The sequence below is a fragment of the Hydra viridissima genome, unplaced genomic scaffold, assembly GCF_058129835.1.
Source record: "Hydra viridissima isolate aposymbiotic clone 2 unplaced genomic scaffold, HvirCarnegie_v1 scaffold_14, whole genome shotgun sequence".
Taxonomy (NCBI): Eukaryota; Metazoa; Cnidaria; class Hydrozoa; order Anthoathecata; family Hydridae; genus Hydra; species Hydra viridissima.
Window position 1 is genome coordinate 3,327,719 of NW_028324313.1, and position 19,700 is coordinate 3,347,418.

The window sequence follows — 19,700 nt, forward strand, 5'->3', positions numbered from 1 at the left end:
GAAGAGACCATAAAAAATCGAGAGGATTTATTGAATATGATTCGTTAAAATCGGAAAATGATATCATTGCAAAAGAATGGGAAGAACTTCAAAAATTCGCTTCAAATCATTGGATGGGAAGATTTTGAGCTCCTGCTGCCTAAAATATTTTTAAGAATTGAAAAAGTTAATGGCGCTCGACGTTGCTGAAAATAAAAAAAAATTGAATTCGAGTAAAATAAATTACGATGAATAAAAAAGATGGGTAACATGCAAAGTAAATTTTTCGCTGATGAATTTTTTGGTGGATATGAATTTTACAAGCCAGGTGATGAAAAAAAAGAAAAATATATTTTTCATGGTAAAAAAGAATTGCCATTGAATAAATTGAAAAGCTTTCATCGAATAATTTTTTATGAAAATCAAGAAGGTCAAGAAAATCTGTCACCAACTTTTAATTTAAGGGCTGATTTTTTTAATTTAAGATCTGATTTTTTTTAAATTCTTTTTGAAGAATTGAAAAAACGGTTCTAAGAAGAAAACATGCAGACAGTGTGCCAAGATTTTAAAAAAATTGAATTGACTTAAAGAAAATCACGGCAGAAATAAAATGAGTCGCATACCTTCAAAGAAATTTATCGCCAAAGAGCGAAAAGATGAAAGCACCGAAAATTTTTTTCTTCCCCTTATAAAAATGGAAGATAAAGCATTGAAAGATAAAAAAGTCTCAATGGCATCATTACGAAGAGATGCTCAAAAAAGGGCTATCAAAGGCTATACCAAAATGACAGGGGAACAGCTCATTGAAGCTATAAGAACAACAAAACCTGTCATTGGTCAAAAGTCTGCCAAAGAGCCCCTTATAAAAGATGTTAAAGATCGAAAAGATCGAAAGGATGACTATGCCAAAATGACTGTGAAAGAATTAAAAGAGATGGCTGATGACCGAGGAGTCAAAGGCATCTCGAAAATGAAAAAAGCCGATCTTATTGAAGCTATAAAAAATACAAAACCCATCATTGGGCGTGGACCTCGTAGACGAACGATCGAGGCTAGACCGCTTCCTCGTTCGATTGCTCAAAGTCCGGTTCCTACACCAAGAGCTCCTGCTGCAAGACCTGTGCCTGCTCCTCGTCCCGTTTCCAATGACTTGATTTCGTTCGGGTCTGCTCGCTTGCAAAATCGAGTGACAAGAACTGAACCATCCATCCTTGACACACCTGTTGTCGATTCAACAAACTTTATTACACCTAAACCTGTTCCTGCACCAAGACCTGGGTTGCTTTCAAGAATTGCAAAGACTGTCTTTAACGGTTTTAACCAACTTAATGCTCTCGTTGATCCATTCATTCCGAATAAGGTGAAAAATGCAGTGAGCAGCGTGAGAAATGGAGTGGAAGAAACAATCAATTCTCTCAAAGACGTCGTATTTGGTGCACCAAGACCTTTTACAATAAAATTTAATATGACTAAGCATTCAGTAGAGCGTGCTGCTTGACAATTTTCATACCAGCCTTCTTCTCGATACCAAGACATTGTTCCTTTTTTAAACTTGGTGAGAGAGTCTGCTATTCAAACCATGAAAGGAGAAAGAAACACAAAAGTTAGAATTGTTTTAGCCTGTGAAATGATTCGCGTAAGCATCTTAACAGGTGAAGAGACTATTCAGATGGCTAACTTTTCATCCAATTCTGAACTTATATTAGAGGGCACAGATGTAAGAACGTTAATGAGTCAAATGGAAGAAAAAATCTTGGAACGTAGTAGCAATTACAACAAAATGGGATCCAATTGCGTCTTGTCTAAGATTTTAAGAATGGATATCGGCTTTATCGATTATGAACCTTTCAAGGGTTCTTCCTACATGGAGCTACCTACCAAGTTGAAAAACAAAAAGGCAATCACCAACATGGAAAACGATGACGATCAATGTTTCAAGTGGTGTGTCACCAGAGCGCTGAATCTGAAAAATACGCATAATGAAAGAATTGATGAAGACTTTATTCTAAAATCTGAAGAGCTCAATTGGGATGGAATGGAATTTCCTGTAAAGGAACTCAAATCGAAATGTTTGAGAAAAATAATCCAACCATAAGCGTGAACGTCTTTCACTATGAAAAGAATAAACCTCAACCTATGCAAATATCTAAATTTTTAGATCGTAAGCACTGTGTTGATTTGCTGCTCATTTCAAACAAAGACAACAGCCATTATTGTCTCATTAAAAATTTCAGTCGGTTTGCTCGTTCTTCAGCATCAAAACATCAACATAAACAATATTTTTGCAGAAGGTGCATGCACGGCTATGACCAAGAAGAAAAGCTTCAAATCCACCGAGAATACTGCTATGATAACGCACCTATGAGAATCGATCTTCCTAAAGAAGGGGCAACTGTTGAGTTTAAAAACTACAACAATAATATGAGAGTTCCGTACTGTGTATATGCCGACTTTGAAAGTTTCATCAAACCTGTCGACACTTGCACCCCTGACTCAAAACAGTCATACACCAAACAATATCAAAAGCATGTTCCAAGTTCCATCGTCTATTATATCACAGGACCTGATGGCTTTAAAAGTAAACCTATCACGTACACAGCAGAAAGCGATGAGGACGACGTGGCTAAAAAGTTTATCACCATGCTTCAAGCTGACTTTATAAAGATTTGTGACGATAGTTATTCACGACAACAAAAATGGGAAAAAAATAAAGACATAACTGATGAGGATGAAAAGAAATTTAAAGCTGAAACCGAATGCCACATTTGCAAAAAAGATCTTAACGGTGACAAAGTGTGGGATCACTGTCATTTGACTGGAAAGTACCGTGGTGCTGCTCACGATGCTTGCAATAAAAAATATCGAATTCCAAAATTTATTCCCGTTGCCTTTCATAACTTGTCTGGCTATGACAGCCATTTGTTCATCAAGAAATTAGGTGGAAAAGAAGGAAAGATCAATTGGATACCCAACAACGAAGATAAATACATCAGCTTCTCAAAAAGCATCAAAGTAAGAGATTCTATTGATAAGAAAGGCAAACCGAAAAAAGTGTATAGAGAATTAAGGTTTATTGACACCAACAGGTTCATGACAAGCCCGTTAAAAGATTTGACAGACAACCTTGTTAAAGATTTGTGTGATGAGTGCTCAAAATTAGATCCAAAGACATGCAAAAAGAACTGTCTGGTTAAGAAAGGTAAAAAATGCAAATGCAAAGCCAATTGTGAAGATTGCGCTTGTAGAAGATCTAAAAAAGGAGATATCATGTGTAAGAATCTAAACTCATTCTTCAGCGGAACAAAACGAGATTTGCTATTAGGAAAAGGCATTTATCCTTACGAATGGGTAGACTCCATTAAAAAGTTTTCCGAAACGCAATTGCCTCCTATCGAAGCATTCAACTCTAAACTCAATGACACTAAAATAGAAGAAGAAGAGTATGCACATGGGAAAAACGTTTGGGACGTATTTGAATGCAAAACCTTTAAAGACTATCACGAGCTATACAATAAGTCTGACGTACTGAATCTAGCAGATGCCTTTGAAAATTTTAGAGACACTTGCATAGAATATTACGGTGTAGACCCTCTTTGGTATTTCACCTCTCCGGTTTGGCTTGGGTCGTCATGTTAAAGAAAACTAAAATTAAATTGGATTTGATAACCGATATTGATATGCTCAATATGATCCAAAAAGGAATACGCGGTGGAATCTGCATGATCTCAAACCGACTAGGAAATGCCAATAACAAATACATGGGTAAATCCTATAAGCCTAATGAACCTACTAAATTCATTCAGTATTTAGATGCCAACAATTTGTACGGATGGGCCATGAGCAAACCTCTTCCCGTTGGAGGATTCAAATGGATGATTGATGAAGAGCTTTTAAATTGGAAATCTATGCCATGCATTCTCGAAGTCGATTTAGCTTACCCTGATCATCTTCACGATAAACACAACGATTACCCTTTGGCTCCTGAAAGATTAACCATTGGAAAAGTAAACAAACTCGTTCCCAATTTAAACAATAAAGTAAAATACGTCGTTCATCACGAAAACTTAAAAATCTATGAACGATTGGGTTTGGCCATCACCAAAATTCATTGAGGAATCACCTTTAGAGAAGTACCTTTCATGAAAGAATACATCGACTACAACACCAATAAAAGAAAAGAGGCTAAAAACGATTTTGAAAAAGAATTTTTTAAACTCATGAACAACTCCGTCTTTGGAAAAACCATGGAAAATATTCTAAAACACGTTGATATTAAACTTGTCACCACAAAACAAGAAGTCTTAAATTTATCCAAAAGTCCTCGTTATGATCGGAACACCATTTTTGATGAAAAATTAATAGCGATTCATATGAAGAAAACACAAGTCACTTACGACAAACCTGTTTACTTGGGAATGAGCATCCTCGACATCAGTAAAACTCTCATGTTTGAGTTCCATTACGACTACATCAAACCTAAATACGGTGATAAAGCCAAGTTGCTCATGACCGATACCGACTCGCTCATTTATGAAATCGAAACGGAAGATTTTTACGAAGACACTGCTGATGATGTTGAACCCAAATTTGACACGAGCAACTTTCCAAAAGACCATCCTGCTATTCAAAACGTTAGGTTCAAAGTAGGTAAAAATAAAAAGATTATCGGCAAGTTCAAGGATGAGACCGGTGGCAAGCAAATCACGCAATTTGTCGGCCTTCGACCTAAACTCTACTCTTACTACATCCCTGAAGAAGAAGAAGATAAAGAACACAAAAAATGCAAAGGGGTTAAAAAGAACGTGGTTAAAAATCACCTCACTCACCAAGACTACTACGACTGCTTGAAGGATAAACACGAAATCTTACAACCATGAACGTCTTCCGATCCCGTCTTCACGAAATTTACACAGAAAAAATTAACAAAGTCGCACTCAGCGCTAACGATGACAAAAGAATACTATTGAATGATGACACTCACAGAACCTTCGCCATTGGTCACTACAAAACAAGGCCTGCTCAGGAGTCTTGCTTTAGCTTAATGGACTACGATCAAGTCTTTGGTTAAGACACCATCTTGGAAAAGGAGATCCGTAAGAACGCTTTTTTAAAGGTAAACCAACTCTATCATCATTAAGTATAGGAAACCTACCAATGCGCTAAAACACAACATGAGAAATGTTAACCAACGCATCAACGTTAGCACCCTTAAGTATAGGAAAGGGGTCAATGTCCCAGAACCGCCTTTTCCCTATATATAACGAGAATACCAATATTTATCGGTATAATAACGATATTTTTTACAATATTCCAATTTATTTTTTTTTTTAAATGCCAAATTTTAGTTCAAATATATGATAAATCTTCAAGTCGAGTCAAGATGTCCTTTTGCCTATCTTTACCTGTTTTACAAGTTAATCCTTCCCAATTGTATATATTATCTGGATGTCTAACTTCACAAAAATTCTGTAAAGAAAAAGTGAAGCAACACTGTTCTCTAAATTGACCCCCAGGTTGAAACTCTCCCCACCAGTGGCGTATCTAGGGTAGGGCAGGCAGGGCACGTGCCATGGGCGCCAACCTAAAAGGGGCGCAAAAGAGGCTAAGCATAGAGCGAGAAATTACCGAAGAAATTGATTTTGACAGTGTTATTAAGAAATTTGCAGCAATTAAAGCTAGAAAAAAGTTTTTTAATATATGTTACATAAACAAATTGTTTATTTATAATGAATAATGAAGTTTTATTAAAAGTTTGTGTCATCATCTATTAAAAAGTTGTAGTTAAGCACTTTATGTGGGGGGAGGAGGGGCGCGAGATCGGTGTTTGCCCAGGGCGCTATTTACCCTAGGTACGCCACTGCTCCCCACTCCTGATTTTTTTACATTTAATCAATCATATTCATTAGTAAACACAATATATGTTGTCAAAAAAATCTGAACTAAGTGCTAAATATGTTACTTCCAAAATTAAAACGCATAATTTTTGGCTTTTTTTCTTCCAAAGTTTTAATAAAGTCAGCCATTATTGTAGTCAAAATAACCCATTAATATATATATATAGATTAAAGTACCTTTGATATACTCTCTAGCCAGTGTGTGTGTGTGTGTGTGTGTGTGTGTGTGTGTGTGTGTGTGTGTGTGTGTGTGTGTGTGTGTGTGTGTGTGTGTGTGTGTGTGTGTGTGTGTGTGTGTATATTAACACACACATATACATATTGATATTATATAATATACTTCAGGTAGAATGATGTACTTGATAGAAAGTATTGTATTTCAGGCAAATAGGAGTACTATTAGGTGAACCTCTGATATGTATCCAGACAAATAATTAGCCAGGGTCAAATACTTTAAATGTAGCTAAAAAAATCTGTGGACTCTGCTATTTAAATCTTAGTATAGATTATTTATATTTATGATTTTATAATTTAAAAATAAGGTTAAAATAAGATCAGTTAAAACATTTTTTATTGTTTTTACTTATTTCAAAAACTGTTATAAAATTTTTACTATTAATTTTAGAGGAGTTTCTCATGATTGTTGCAAAAGTAAAGCTGTAACCAATATAGTAGATATTAGTGAATCACTTGGAGATAGACATGCGGAACAAGTAGCACCTGGATTGTTAAAGCATAAAATGGAGAGTGAAAGCATTTTAAGTGAAGAGCAGTTCAAGATGTCTACAGGTGGAAATCTTCTCTCTGTTACAGTTGGAGTAAATGAAATTAAGTCAAAAAGAAAGAATGTAAATCATATCTATATAAATAGTAAATCATATAAATATTATGGAGCTATCAAATGCATTAGAACTCTCTAAAAATAAAACCAAAAAATCATGTTCTACTTTACACAGGAATCTAACAAGTGCTGTCGAATCGATTATTAATGTTAAAATGACTGAATTGCAGGAAACTCTGAACATCTTTAAATAGTGTTCAAAACTTCTTAAAAGTTATTATTGTTTTCAATCCAAAAAATCATTATTCTTCCTTTGAAATATATGAAGATTCTGGTGTCAAGCAATGCTACATTCTTGCCATTGTGGAGATGGTCTTAGAGGATAATGGCAACCTCCAAAAATTATTGGCACTTCTTCAACTTGAAGAAGTAACTTCAGTATGGCTTTTTACCTAAAGTGTGCAAATAGTGTTTTTAGAACTTTCAAGTCACTCTGGTAAATATACCTGCCTGTATTGTGAAGGAGAATGCTCCCTTGAAGCAGGGAAACTAAGAACGTTGGGCTCCATAGACTTATGTTATGATCAATATGTATATGGTGGAAAAAAAAGATTGAAAATGCAGGAATACAAAAATGTAATAAATCCTCATTTCATTTACTTAAAAGAAAATCAAGAAACTTTTCTTGAACACTTTGTTCCTCCACTTGAGCTTCACATTATGATGGGAGTTGTGGATAAACTTTGTACTTTGCTTTAATATGTTTGGCCAGCTTTTCAAAGCTGGTTGAAAACACATTACATATTAATGAGAGGGTATCATGGTGTAGGTTTAGATGGAAACAATGATAATTGATTTATGCCCCTGTTTTTTTTTTGAGAAGGATGTGACCTTAACTGCAGCAATCAATATTTTACCAATAATGAATTGCTTGCGTAAGTTCTCATTAGTGAAATCAGCTGTTTGGTTTGGAAATGGGTACAAATATTTCTGTTAAAATTGAAGATTTCAAAAGTTCATTTTCTAGTCTTCAACTATATACAAAAGATGTATTTAGCTATGACTTGACAGTTTCATGGAAAATACATATTTTAGTGTGTCACATTCTCACCTTTGTAGATTGCAATAATATTAGCTTAGGTAGCTATGAAAAGACTTGGATGAACTATAAAAGAAACATAGGACAAAAGGTTATGGAGAGCTAAAATCTGCTGTGGTAAATTTTAATTTAAACAAGCATAAACTTAAATATCATTTGTGATACGAATGTATTTATATTATGGTTTTTTTGTAAATGAAATAGATAAATATTAATGGGTTATTTTGACTACAATAATGGCTGACTTTATTAAAACTTTGGAAGAAAAAAAGCCAAAAATTATGCGTTTTAATTTTGGAAGTAACATATTTAGCACTTAGTTCAGATTTTTTTGACAACATATATTGTGTTTACTAATGCATATGATTGATTAAATGTAAAAAAATCAGGAGTGGGGAGAGTTTCAACCTGGGGGTCAATTTAGAGAACAGTGTTGCTTCACTTTTTCTTTACAGAATTTTTGTGAAGTTAGACATCCAGATAATATATACAATTGGGAAGGATTAACTTGTAAAACCGGTAAAGATAGGCAAAAGGACATCTTGACTCGACTTGAAGATTTATCATATTTGAACTAAAATTTGGCATTTTAAAAAAAAATAAATTGGAATATTGTAAAAAATATCGTTATTATACCGATAAATATCGGTATTCTCGTTATTTTTATGTATTCCGATAAACCGATAATAAAAAAAAGCCGATAATATCGTTTCAAACGATAAGTTATCGTTTGGTTATCGTTTCAAACGATAAATTATCGTTTCATAGACAACTCATATCGTTTGATATCGTTATCGGTTCAAAATAATAACGATACGCAGACCCTTAATACGGAGATGAGGACGCGCTGTAACAGTATTGCATGTCTGTTTTATTTCAAACATAAAAATGTAATAAATTTGAACAGTGTACATGTTTTTGGTATTAGAAACATTTGCCACACCAAATTTTACCTATTTGTCATACAAATAATACCAAAAAATTATGTATTTTTAGAAATGTCTCTTGTTGTGTTGAGTGGATTTAGAAGACTAAAAATCTCAACACTTTCGAATAAACTTAATGTTATAATCTTATAATAAATACTTTTTCAGAAGTTTACATATTTACATATTTACATATTTACATACTTTTAAAAAATTTTTTATCAAAAAATCGGCGCTCTGAACACGCTTCTTCTCATAACATTCCAACTGCACAAAAAGATAGCGATTGTTAGCACAATAAGCGATGTGTAGAACAAAAAATAGGAGTAGCCTATTGATGCATTTAATGGAAGTTTGTATGGATCTCCTCCAATTTCATCTGCACCGAATCCACATGGAAATAAAATAGCAGCAAAGCAAAAAGAAGCCACTAGAAAATAAAATTGTATTTTAAAAATTGAAAACTCAAATTTACTATTGCTTATAATTTATTTATTATAATTTATTATTATTTTGATAACTGCGTCATTTTCATAACTAGATCATAAGACTACTATTCTTTTTCAACATAAAAATATATATTCTTCAACAAGTAAATATAAAACCAATAATTTATACTTGCAGCTAATCCAACTATTTGTGCAAATCTTTCTGATGACTGTCGCCATCTTGAGAGAACCAAAAGAATAAAAGTTCCAATATCAAGGCATATTCCAACAATAATAAACATAAATGTTGCCACCCAAAAAGAAGGTGGCTTAAACTCTTCACAAAACTCTTCATCTTTTTGGTTAAAAAACTGAATACATATATGAACAAGACCAAAGCGAGTTGTGCCTGAAAGCAAAAAAAAAAGTCTAATATATAAACAATATAGAAATTTTTAAGTGTATATACATAAACATTATGTAATTCAAAAATTTGAAATTTGTAGTTTTGTTGATAGTAAATTTTTAAACTGTAACAATGCCATAAAAATCAGTTTAATTGGTTGAGGTTTTGTGATTATTCAGAACCACTTTTAATAAATTGCTATTCTCCCATCACTCAAACAAATCAATAAAAAAGATTGATGAACAGTCTATGTGCTCAAAAACAACCTGCAAGAGTTTTTTTTCTATTTTTTGTGAAGGACAAATTGATTTCTTAAATCCGCTTTTCTCTGCAATTTTTAAGCAGTGTGCTGAGAACTACAGAAGCTCTCAGCATATTGGTGCACATGGATCTATTTCTCTGGTTTGTTCAGTCTAAGATTACCAGTCTTTCAGCTATTCTGCAAGTGCCTGTACACAGCTGATATTTTTGGGGATAGTGCCCTTCTAGCTAACCCAAATAAGCCAATTATATGGGGTGATAGTGGACACATGTAGGTGTCCAGAAATGGGAGTTTTGAAATCCATCTATTACGTCCGAGAGAAAAAAATCACTTTTAAGTTGAAAATTTCCCAATTTTTTTACTGTTTCGATTATTTACTAAACAAGCCATAGAATTGAAATGGGTCATTGGAACTTCATGAAATTTTATGGTGTTGTACCTATATAGTATTACTATCAATGTATAAAATTTCATGCAGATGTCTTGCTTGGTTATAAAGTTATAGGCCAAAACGTTTTGCAAAATCATACTTTTTGACAGTGTTGGTACCAAAAGTTTTTAGTTTTGGTAAAAAAATTTTGTCTGATTGACCTGAATTTTTGTGTGCATACTCTACAGGTTATAAGGCACAAGTTTTATTAACACTGTTTTGGAATTAGGACCATTGCTGAAAAACTGTGGCCACAAAATCATTTAAAACCACAAAATCTCCTAATAATATGGATTATTCAATTTTTGAGTGAAATGACCAACTCTGGGGAAATTTTTTGAAGTATTTGCTACCCTGAGTAGTTATCTATGTAAAATATAATGAAATGCATGTACACATAACACAATTTGGGGGGTTTAGCAAAATAAGTAGATTTTAAAATAGTAGATTTTTTAAGTAATTCGCTCTTTTCATTATGTCCGTATGAATTTCATTCAGAAAAAGCATTACAGATGTATTCCATATTTATTGTTAAAAAAGTTGAGTGTGCACTATACTCATATGCAAACTATACTTTATAAAATACTGTAAGATGACAAGTGGGTAAATGAACTAAAAGGAGAGTAGATATGAAAATAATTTGCTTTTATATCAAAACTATTTTAATCCTAATAAATATATTTTAAAGCTCTGAAATTAAATTATTTTAAATTTTGTGATAAAGCGTTGCCTAAATTTTAGACCAATCTCCAAATAAAAGGTTCACCCTCACTTTTGTGACCATCCATATTTCTGCATACGGGTAAGGTTTCAATTTGTTTCAATTGCATATATTGTCAATAACATCAATTATATTTTGGCACAATTATAATTTCAATTTCCACAACTAAGAGTTTTATTTCAAGACTGATAAAACTATTTGAATATTGTTGCATTTACAGGAGACTAAGCAATTTCTCACAATGCCAAATTATGCAAGAGGTCACGAGGAGAACAGAAAAATTGTCTGTCCAACTTGCCTTAAAAAGTGCACCAGGCAAATAACTTCATTCCAAGCGGAGTGTTTGTCAAAAATCTATGGCATCAACTTTGACTTGGGTGATGCAAGAGTGCCTCAAGGAATATGTGATACACGAGATGAAGGCAAAGAAGTTGTTTTACCATCACTGTATGACTTCAAGTTTATCTGTGTCAGATTGGAAATTCATGGCGAAAACTGTGACTGTCCCATCTGCAGGATTGGGTGTCTAAAGCTAAATGAGAAACATCCGCTATATGTTTCTCAAGCTGATGAGAAAGGGCCCACTGTGCGCTGCAACGATTGTCTGAGTCCCATCAGGAAAGGCTTTCCTCACAATTGTAACCAATCCACATTTCGTGAAAACCTCAAAGTGCTAACTGCTCAAGATGAGAAAGTTGTAGAACAGATTGCTGCAAAGGTGATTGTAAGCAAAACAGCTTCACCAAAAGGCACTGTAAGGCTATCAAAATCATCTGGAGGACCACCTCTTCCTGTGACTCCAGGTGCTTCATTTAATAGTGAATACCTCAAGTAATGTTACATTGACAGGACAAATATTTTTATTCAAGAAGTATTTTTCTCCTCAATAATTTAGTAATTGGAAAAATGTTTCTTAAGCCAATTTTTAATTACAGGGCCAAGTGGAGCTATACCAAAAATCATCTCTTCTACTTTAAAGACACAAGACATGGTCAATGTTTAGCTCAACATAGGTTTATCTAATGTGGGAATGATGAAATTGGCAAGAGTAGTAAACCAGACTTCAGGCACAAAGCTTGTTGAGCCGAATTTCAACAAACATTTTCTGGCTGCTGGTCGTAAACTGAGTGATTTTTTTACCCACTCAAATATAAAGGCTTCTGATGCAAAAGGTGAAACTGGTTCAGATCACACTGTTGCCCACTGTAAAAACATCAATTACCTTATCGGTACAATCAGCACATCTCAAAATGTTTCAACTGAGCGAATTATAAAAATTGGAATCGATGGTGGCAAGGGATTTCTGAAGTTTTGTTTGGGAGTCATCAACGGAGCCACAAAAAGAGTCCCCACCTCAAAAGCATCTCTTGACTGACAGGCTTGCAAAAGATACGGGTGTAAAGCGCCAGATGCTTGTGGCAGTTGCAGAAGAGCTTCCTGAAACTTATGAGAATGTCCGCCAAATTTGGTCGCTCATTCAAGTCAATAGAGTGAAGGCCATTGTTGCTTGTGACTTGAAACTGACCAACATTCTCTGTGGGCTTCAAGCTCACTCAAGCTCTCACCCTTGCTCTTGGTGTAGCATTGATTTCACAAATCTAGAGAAGGCTGGAGCCTTGAGAACACTTGGGTCACTCAGAGAAAGCTATAAAAGCTTCTTGAGTGCAGGGCGCATTCTTGCCAAGGCAAAACATACCGGCAATTTTGTCCATCCACCTATCCTCAGTGGAGCCAATGATACTCTCATTCTGGACAATTTACCTCCACCGGAATTGCATCTTTTGCTTGGAGTTGTTAACCACATTTTTCAGAAGATGAAAAGTGTATGGCCCAATGCCGAAAAACGGCCAACTTCTCTTAACATGAAACTGAGCCCCTATCATGGAGGCATGTTTGAAGGAAACGATTGTTGCAAACTTCTTCGGAATGTGGATAGGCTTCAACAGTTGGCAGAAGCTGAGTCGGGTTTCCAAGTTTTTGGATTCATCGAAGCGCTTAGGAAGTTTGATGCTGTAGTGAAAAGCTGCTATGGATCAGACCTTGAGGATGACTTTTTGGACAAAATCCAACAATTTCAAGACTCATACCTTGCCATCCCGAATGCTAGTGTTACACCCAAGATCCTTATGGTATTTCACCACATCAAATATTTTGTGAACCGCCACATGTCACCACTTGGAATTTACAGCGAACAGGTAGTTGAAGCAGCTCATCAAGACTTTTCTCATCATTGGCAACGATAAAAACGACTCATCTCATACAGAATACGCTCTTAGACTTAAAAACTGCCTTGTGGACTACAACAGTAAGCACCTTTAATAGTCTTACTCTGCCAAAAATGCCACATTTTATAATTCTAAAATTGTGCAGCTTATTTTAGAACTGTTTAATTAAATTAGAAAGTAGGTGTTTCTTGAATCAAGAAAAAAAACCTAAATTGTGATTGAGAGTAAATTGTTAAGTTATCGATTTAAGAAGAAAATAGAATTTTGGAGTTAAAAGCTTGCACTTCTAATATTTGAGTTTTCTTCAATTCTTCATTTCAACTGTTTCAGTTGACTTACCTGATTAAAATTCAAGTTTTATTGCAACTAAAAGTTTTTTTCAGCTTTGAACCTTACTAAAACCGCAAGGTGCATGAAGAGGAAGCCTTAAGTTAACTTATTATATTGGGCAAAACCTCCCAATTTGTGTTATGTATACTGCATCCCATTATATTTAACAATCTAATTTTATTTTTTAGTTTTTCATGCAAAAAAAGCCATGGTTACTTATAGCTTTTTCATTTTGAACCTATACTAATGCATAGAAAATGTACATGAAAAAGGCCTATTTTATGAAAATGTAAAAACTGACCTAAAAGCTACAATTTTTTGATAATTTTCAATAAGCTCTAAAATTTTTTATATTAATTGGTGCTCAGGGTAGCAAAAAATGCAAAATGGACCCTTCAGTTGGTCATTTTCATTGAAAATTGATTTGCCAATTTTATAAGGAAATTTTGGGGCTCGAAATGATTTTTTGGCCACAGTTTTTCAGCAATGGTCCTAATTCCAAAACAGTGTTAATAAAACTTGTGCCTTATAACCTGTAGAGTATGCACACAAAAATTCAGGTCAATCAGACAATTTTTTTTTACTAAAACTAAAAACTTTTGGTACCAACACTGTCAAAAAGTATGATTTTGCAAAACGTTTTGGCCTATAACTTTATAACCAAGCAAGACATCTGCATGAAATTTTATACATTGATAGCCATACTATATAGGTACAACACCATAAAATTTCATGAAGTTCCAATGACCCGTTTCAATTTTATGGCTTGTTTAGTAAATAATTGAAACAGTAAAAAAATTGGGAAATTTTCAACTTAAAAGTGATTTTTTTCTCTCGGACGTAATAGATGGATTTCAAAACTCCCATTTCTGGACACCTACATATGTCCACTATCACTCCATATAGGTGGCTTTTTCAGGTTAGCTAGAAGGGCACTATCCCCAAAAATATCAACTGTGTGTAGAGAGCCTATAAAACTGCAGTGGATTCTAACTAGCTTGCCAATTCAGCTGTGGTGCTGTATAAAGAATATGATAAAGATTATATTATATTAAAAATGGTTTGTCCGGATACTTTTTTCCGTTACTGTATGTGTGTGTGTGTGTGTGTATATATATATATATATATATATATATATATATATATATATATATATATATATATATATATATATATATATATATATATATATATATATATATATATATATATATATATAACATGCATAATTTTTTATTGATTCAAAAAAGTGTTTCTTGAAGAGAGATGCTCTACACATAATTTCCTAAAAAATTATATAACATGTACACAAACATAAACATGAATTAGTTAAATTTCCATACAGCCAGAAATAAATTCTTAAAAATGCATCTCTTTAAAAGGAAAGATGGCTTGATTATCAAATAAAATAATGATGGGGTCTTCCTTGGTTGAATGTATCAACTTTACTAAGTGCTTTGTCACTTCATTGAACAACTTCAAGCTCATCCAACCAGATTCTGCAACTTAGCCCTTCAACCGTTCTAAGGCCCCAAACAATAAAATAATTATCTTAGAAAGATGTTGGTTGGCTGCAATAGACCTACCTCTGATTCATGCCAAATTTAGACTTTTAACCAGACTTATAGTTTTATCAAGTTTTACCAACTATTTATAGGAAACTCTATGTTGCTTATTCCACAGCACCCAGAGCCCTGCAGTAAGCATATAAAGCAGTCATTTGCTATTTTAAAATGTATATTTTTAGATTTCAACTAAAAACTTTTGAAAAAAAGAGGAAATTTCAAGTTCCTTCTTTTTGCCAGTGTATACCGGTATATACAGTATCAGAAGCACAGTTTCAACCTCACTTTCTGCACTTTCTAATGATACTTTTTAAAACAAAAATTGATTAAATACAAAACTCCTGTATTTCAAAAAGATATAGCTACAACATTCAAACATCATCTGTGGTATTTAGTCAAGAAAACAATTTAACTTTATTTGGTTTAAATATTCAATTTAGCAAAAAAAAGACAAAAGATTAGCAACATAGAAACAAGCTAGATCAAACCAACTATTTGTAAGACCTTACTTGAGCCTTACTTGAAGACCTTACTTGAACTTTATCTTACTTGAGCCTTACTTGAAAACCTTACTTGACCCTTACTTGAACCAACTACTTCTAAGGCCTTACTTGACCCTTGTTACTAATACAAACTGTAAAATTTTACAAATATCAGTATTTGTAAACTTTATTAGTGAATATCTGCAAAAAAAAATTTTTTTTGAAAATTTACTTAAAAAAAATAACCTAAAATATTTTAACAAAAAGTAACACATCAGTATATATATTTCAGTATAGAAACTTTTCCACACATATACACACACATTCTATTGTTATTTTTAAGTAATATTTTCTTTATACTATTTTTTGTGTTTATTACTATTAGTTTTATTTTTTTATTTATTTGACATTTGTTACTTTTCATTTTAAAAACTCTAGTTATTTTGAATACTTTTTTTTGTTGCTAAATTTTTAATTGGTTTTCTGAAGTTTAAAAACACAGCTTTCTTTTTATACTACAAACAAACAAACAAACAAAAATAATAATAATAGAATAAAACACTGCACTTAGTAGCTACCTATTAAGCCACTTTTTCTAGATCTTCAACAAATAGTAAGTACTAGGAACTTGCTCTGACCTGCAACATTGTAAACAATCCATGATTGTGTACCAAGTGCAGTTATTCCTAGACACACAGAGATAAACAAAAGAACTGGTGAAATGATAGCTTTCATCTTGATGGTTAAATCTGGTAATTATATTAAAACCTAAACGAAATAACTCTAGTAATATATTACAATAACATATATATATATATATATATATATATATATATATATATATATATATATATATATATATATATATATATATATATATATATATATATATATATATAAACACACACACACAATTATTTATATGCTTGACAGTAATTAGTTCGTGAGATAAAAGTATAAGATTTAATAAAATAAATTTTTGTTAAAAATGATGACTTGATAAGTCTAAATCCGCTGCCTGATGGAATTGTTTTATTGATTGAATAATCTAGACCAGCGAAAATATTACGCAATTGGTAACTCAATAAATCAAGTAAATATATTTATGTGTAAATATAAATTAATCACACAAAAAACCTGTGCTGTTTTAAACGCATAAAAGTCCCTTTTTTCAAACATCTGATCATTTGATTTTTCTTATTAGACTGATATAGAAGTTTCTTACTAATAGATAAACCAAATGTCATATATGGCATTTCTGCATACATGTACGTCGCTCCACAGTATTGACGTCATGTTAAGATAAAGTTCAGCATCTTTATAACTAATTTTTCAAGAATTAAAAATAATTTTTCAGCTTCAGAAGGCGTTTCGTGGGTGTTTTAAAGACCGTATTGTGAGATTTAATACAACTAATTATTTTACATGATCAAATGTTGGGGGAAAAAAAAAGATTAATTAGTATTTAATATTATCATTTCTTACTTTTGCAATTAAACAATCTGCTTAATACTATAATCTCATTCCTATATATCATTTTGAAGAGTGCTTGATATTAATCTTTTATTGTCCTATGAGAAAAAAGATTTGTCAGTATTAATCCAGCACCTTGTATTTTATACACAATCTAATGCATTTATCATATAATGAATAAAAAAAAGATTAAATGGAATTTGAGGAAGAAATTTAAAAAATTTCTCTCTTATATTTGTATCTGTTTTATTAAGACCCACCACCAATTAAAACCTCAAGGTTGACTAAAGACAAATAATTGCTGAAAAGCATTTGGATTTTGTAACTTTTCCTTGTACTTTCAAAACTTGTCTTGCTTTTTATTTTTATTACATTTGCTGAAAAATGAAAATTTCACAAAACTTGTAGTACTAATTGAAAAACAAACAACACATAATAAATCACACAACTTAGATGCATGTATATATATATATGTATGTATGTATGTATGTATGTATGTATGTATGTATGTATGTATGTATGTATGTATGTATGTATGTATGTATGTATGTATGTATGTATGTATGTATGTATGTATGTATGTATGTATGTATGTATGTATGTATGTATGTATGTATGTATGTATGTATGTATGTATGTATGTATGTATGTATGTATGTATGTATGTATGTATGTATGTATGTATGTATGTATGTATGTATGTATGTATGTATGTATGTATGTATGTATGTATGTATGTATGTATGTATGTATGTATGTATGTATGTATGTATGTATGTATGTATGTATGTATGTATGTATGTATGTATGTATGTATGTATGTATGTATGTATGTATGTATGTATGTATGTATGTATGTATGTATGTATGTATGTATGTATGTATGTATGTATGTATGTATGTATGTATGTACTTCGCTAATCTACTTAATATCTCAAAGTGTAGTTAACGATGTTCTCTCCGTCGTGTTAGGGGGACGTCAAAAGTTTATAAAAAACGTCGGATTTTTTAATTGTACCACAAATCACTGGATAAAAGCACTTTTTTTATAGTCCTCATTATAAAAGAAACACCAAGCTGAATGTTTTTAATACGATTGTTTAAGTATGTCTTACCCTAAACGAGTACTTTGAACGCTCGTTTATTAATTTTTAAAGTTATACAAAAATATTTGTTGATTTCAATATTTATATTTGCAGCATAAAAGTTTGCAAAATTACTCTGAAGAATGTACACAATATTCTGACTTATTCGCATTTCTCTTGATTTCAGTTTTGCTCTGGTTTTTTGCTAGAATGAATTATGTCTCTCCACCCTTCACCTTCATACTTTGTGAAGGACGCCAAATAATATAAATTGAAAACAACAATTCATAAACGTTTTATAGAGATTTCAGATGTGAGCTTTACAGCTCTTTCTACAGATTGAGAATTATTTGGCAGATCAGTAAGAGAAAGTTGATTAACAGTTTGAATAGCTTGATGTAACTCATTTGAAGAAATGCAATTGGCGCTATTTTTTTTACCTAACCTCCCATTTTTGTGAAGTGTAACTGTAAATGCCTAATAATACTGGTAAAAAAAGATTTCATGTATTTCAACTTTTCTACTTTTCTACTTTTCTCACAGAGAGTAGTTCTTTTTCCACCTTTCTACTTTTCTCACAGAGACAAACTATGTGTTTAATTGTGCGCTAAATGTTTACTATTTTACTATTACATCAAATTATCAGCAGAGAATACTTTTTGAAATGTTCTGGATATTTTATTTTTCAATGGTTTGTCTTTTATAAGAGGGAGGTTTGGATTAACTCTATACCAAAGCTTTTGCAAGGCATTACTGACCTTTGTCACAATTGATTCAGAGTCAATTTTATGTCAATTAAATAACTCTTTCTCAATCTTGTAACCGTATTGAATTAGCTGTTTGTGAGTTGGTAGATCTCACTCACGGGTAAATCAGAGGGTTTTCCAGCAAATCTTTCACAATTATTAGGACTTTTGTATAAAACCTTCGCAGGTGTCCCAACCTTTTTTGAGCTCATTTTGATATCACAATATGAATTATCTGACATTAGTTACACACTATTTTTCCATTACTAAGGTTGTCTTTCATTAATATAGTATTAGTATAAGAAAAATGTTTTAATTAAACAAGTTGTAAGAAACTGATCTTCTATATAAGTTAATAAAAAAAATATATATGTTTTGGAAATTTAATATGATATAAACAATTAATGTTATGTATCCACTTAAAAACAAATTAATTTACTTATTAGCTTGGTAAATAGTATTTTTATCGACCGTACAGCTCATTAGTTTGCTTTAAACTGCGGATTACACTATGTTTACTATTAAAAACCGTTTGAAAAATGAAGTTTCCTTTCCGGACACTAAACAACCAGTTTTTCTTTTGAGGTTTCCAAAAAGATTACTTTTTTTTTTCACTTTTTCTTTTGGGGTAATGAATTTCTATTTATACAATACAATAATCCTACACTGAGCCAAGTATTATCTCGTACATGACAGTGGCTTACTGGATAATGGCAATTATCAAAGTGTACTAGACTGAGCATTACTGAAAACAATGTGCTCAGAGATCATTTTGTTTATTTTTAAAGATATTCTCCTTTTTCAGATAAGACAAAATCCGTCATAACGCCTTAAATCACACAAGTCAATATAATATTTACCCAGCAAA

The 19,700-nt window shown here is 32.3% G+C and overlaps 1 protein-coding gene across 2 annotated transcripts; it reads right to left on the bottom strand.

The window, feature by feature from the left end:
- Positions 1–8,660: 8,660 nt before the first annotated feature.
- On the bottom strand, positions 8,661–16,307 carry LOC145193324 (uncharacterized protein C16orf52 homolog A-like). Of its 2 annotated transcripts, none has more exons than XM_090071747.1 (3): positions 16,107–16,254; positions 9,298–9,516; positions 8,661–9,109 (listed from the first exon to the last, which is right to left on the bottom strand). In XM_090071747.1, exons 2-3 carry the CDS (start codon positions 9,407–9,409, stop codon positions 8,901–8,903), a joined length of 321 nt encoding a protein of 106 aa, XP_089927873.1. In that variant the 5' UTR covers positions 9,410–9,516; positions 16,107–16,254; the 3' UTR covers positions 8,661–8,900. The 2 variants fall into 2 exon arrangements, with proteins under 2 accessions (XP_089927873.1, XP_089927872.1); XM_090071746.1 differs by having other exon boundaries at positions 8,672–9,109; positions 16,167–16,307.
- Positions 16,308–19,700: the final 3,393 nt, after the last annotated feature.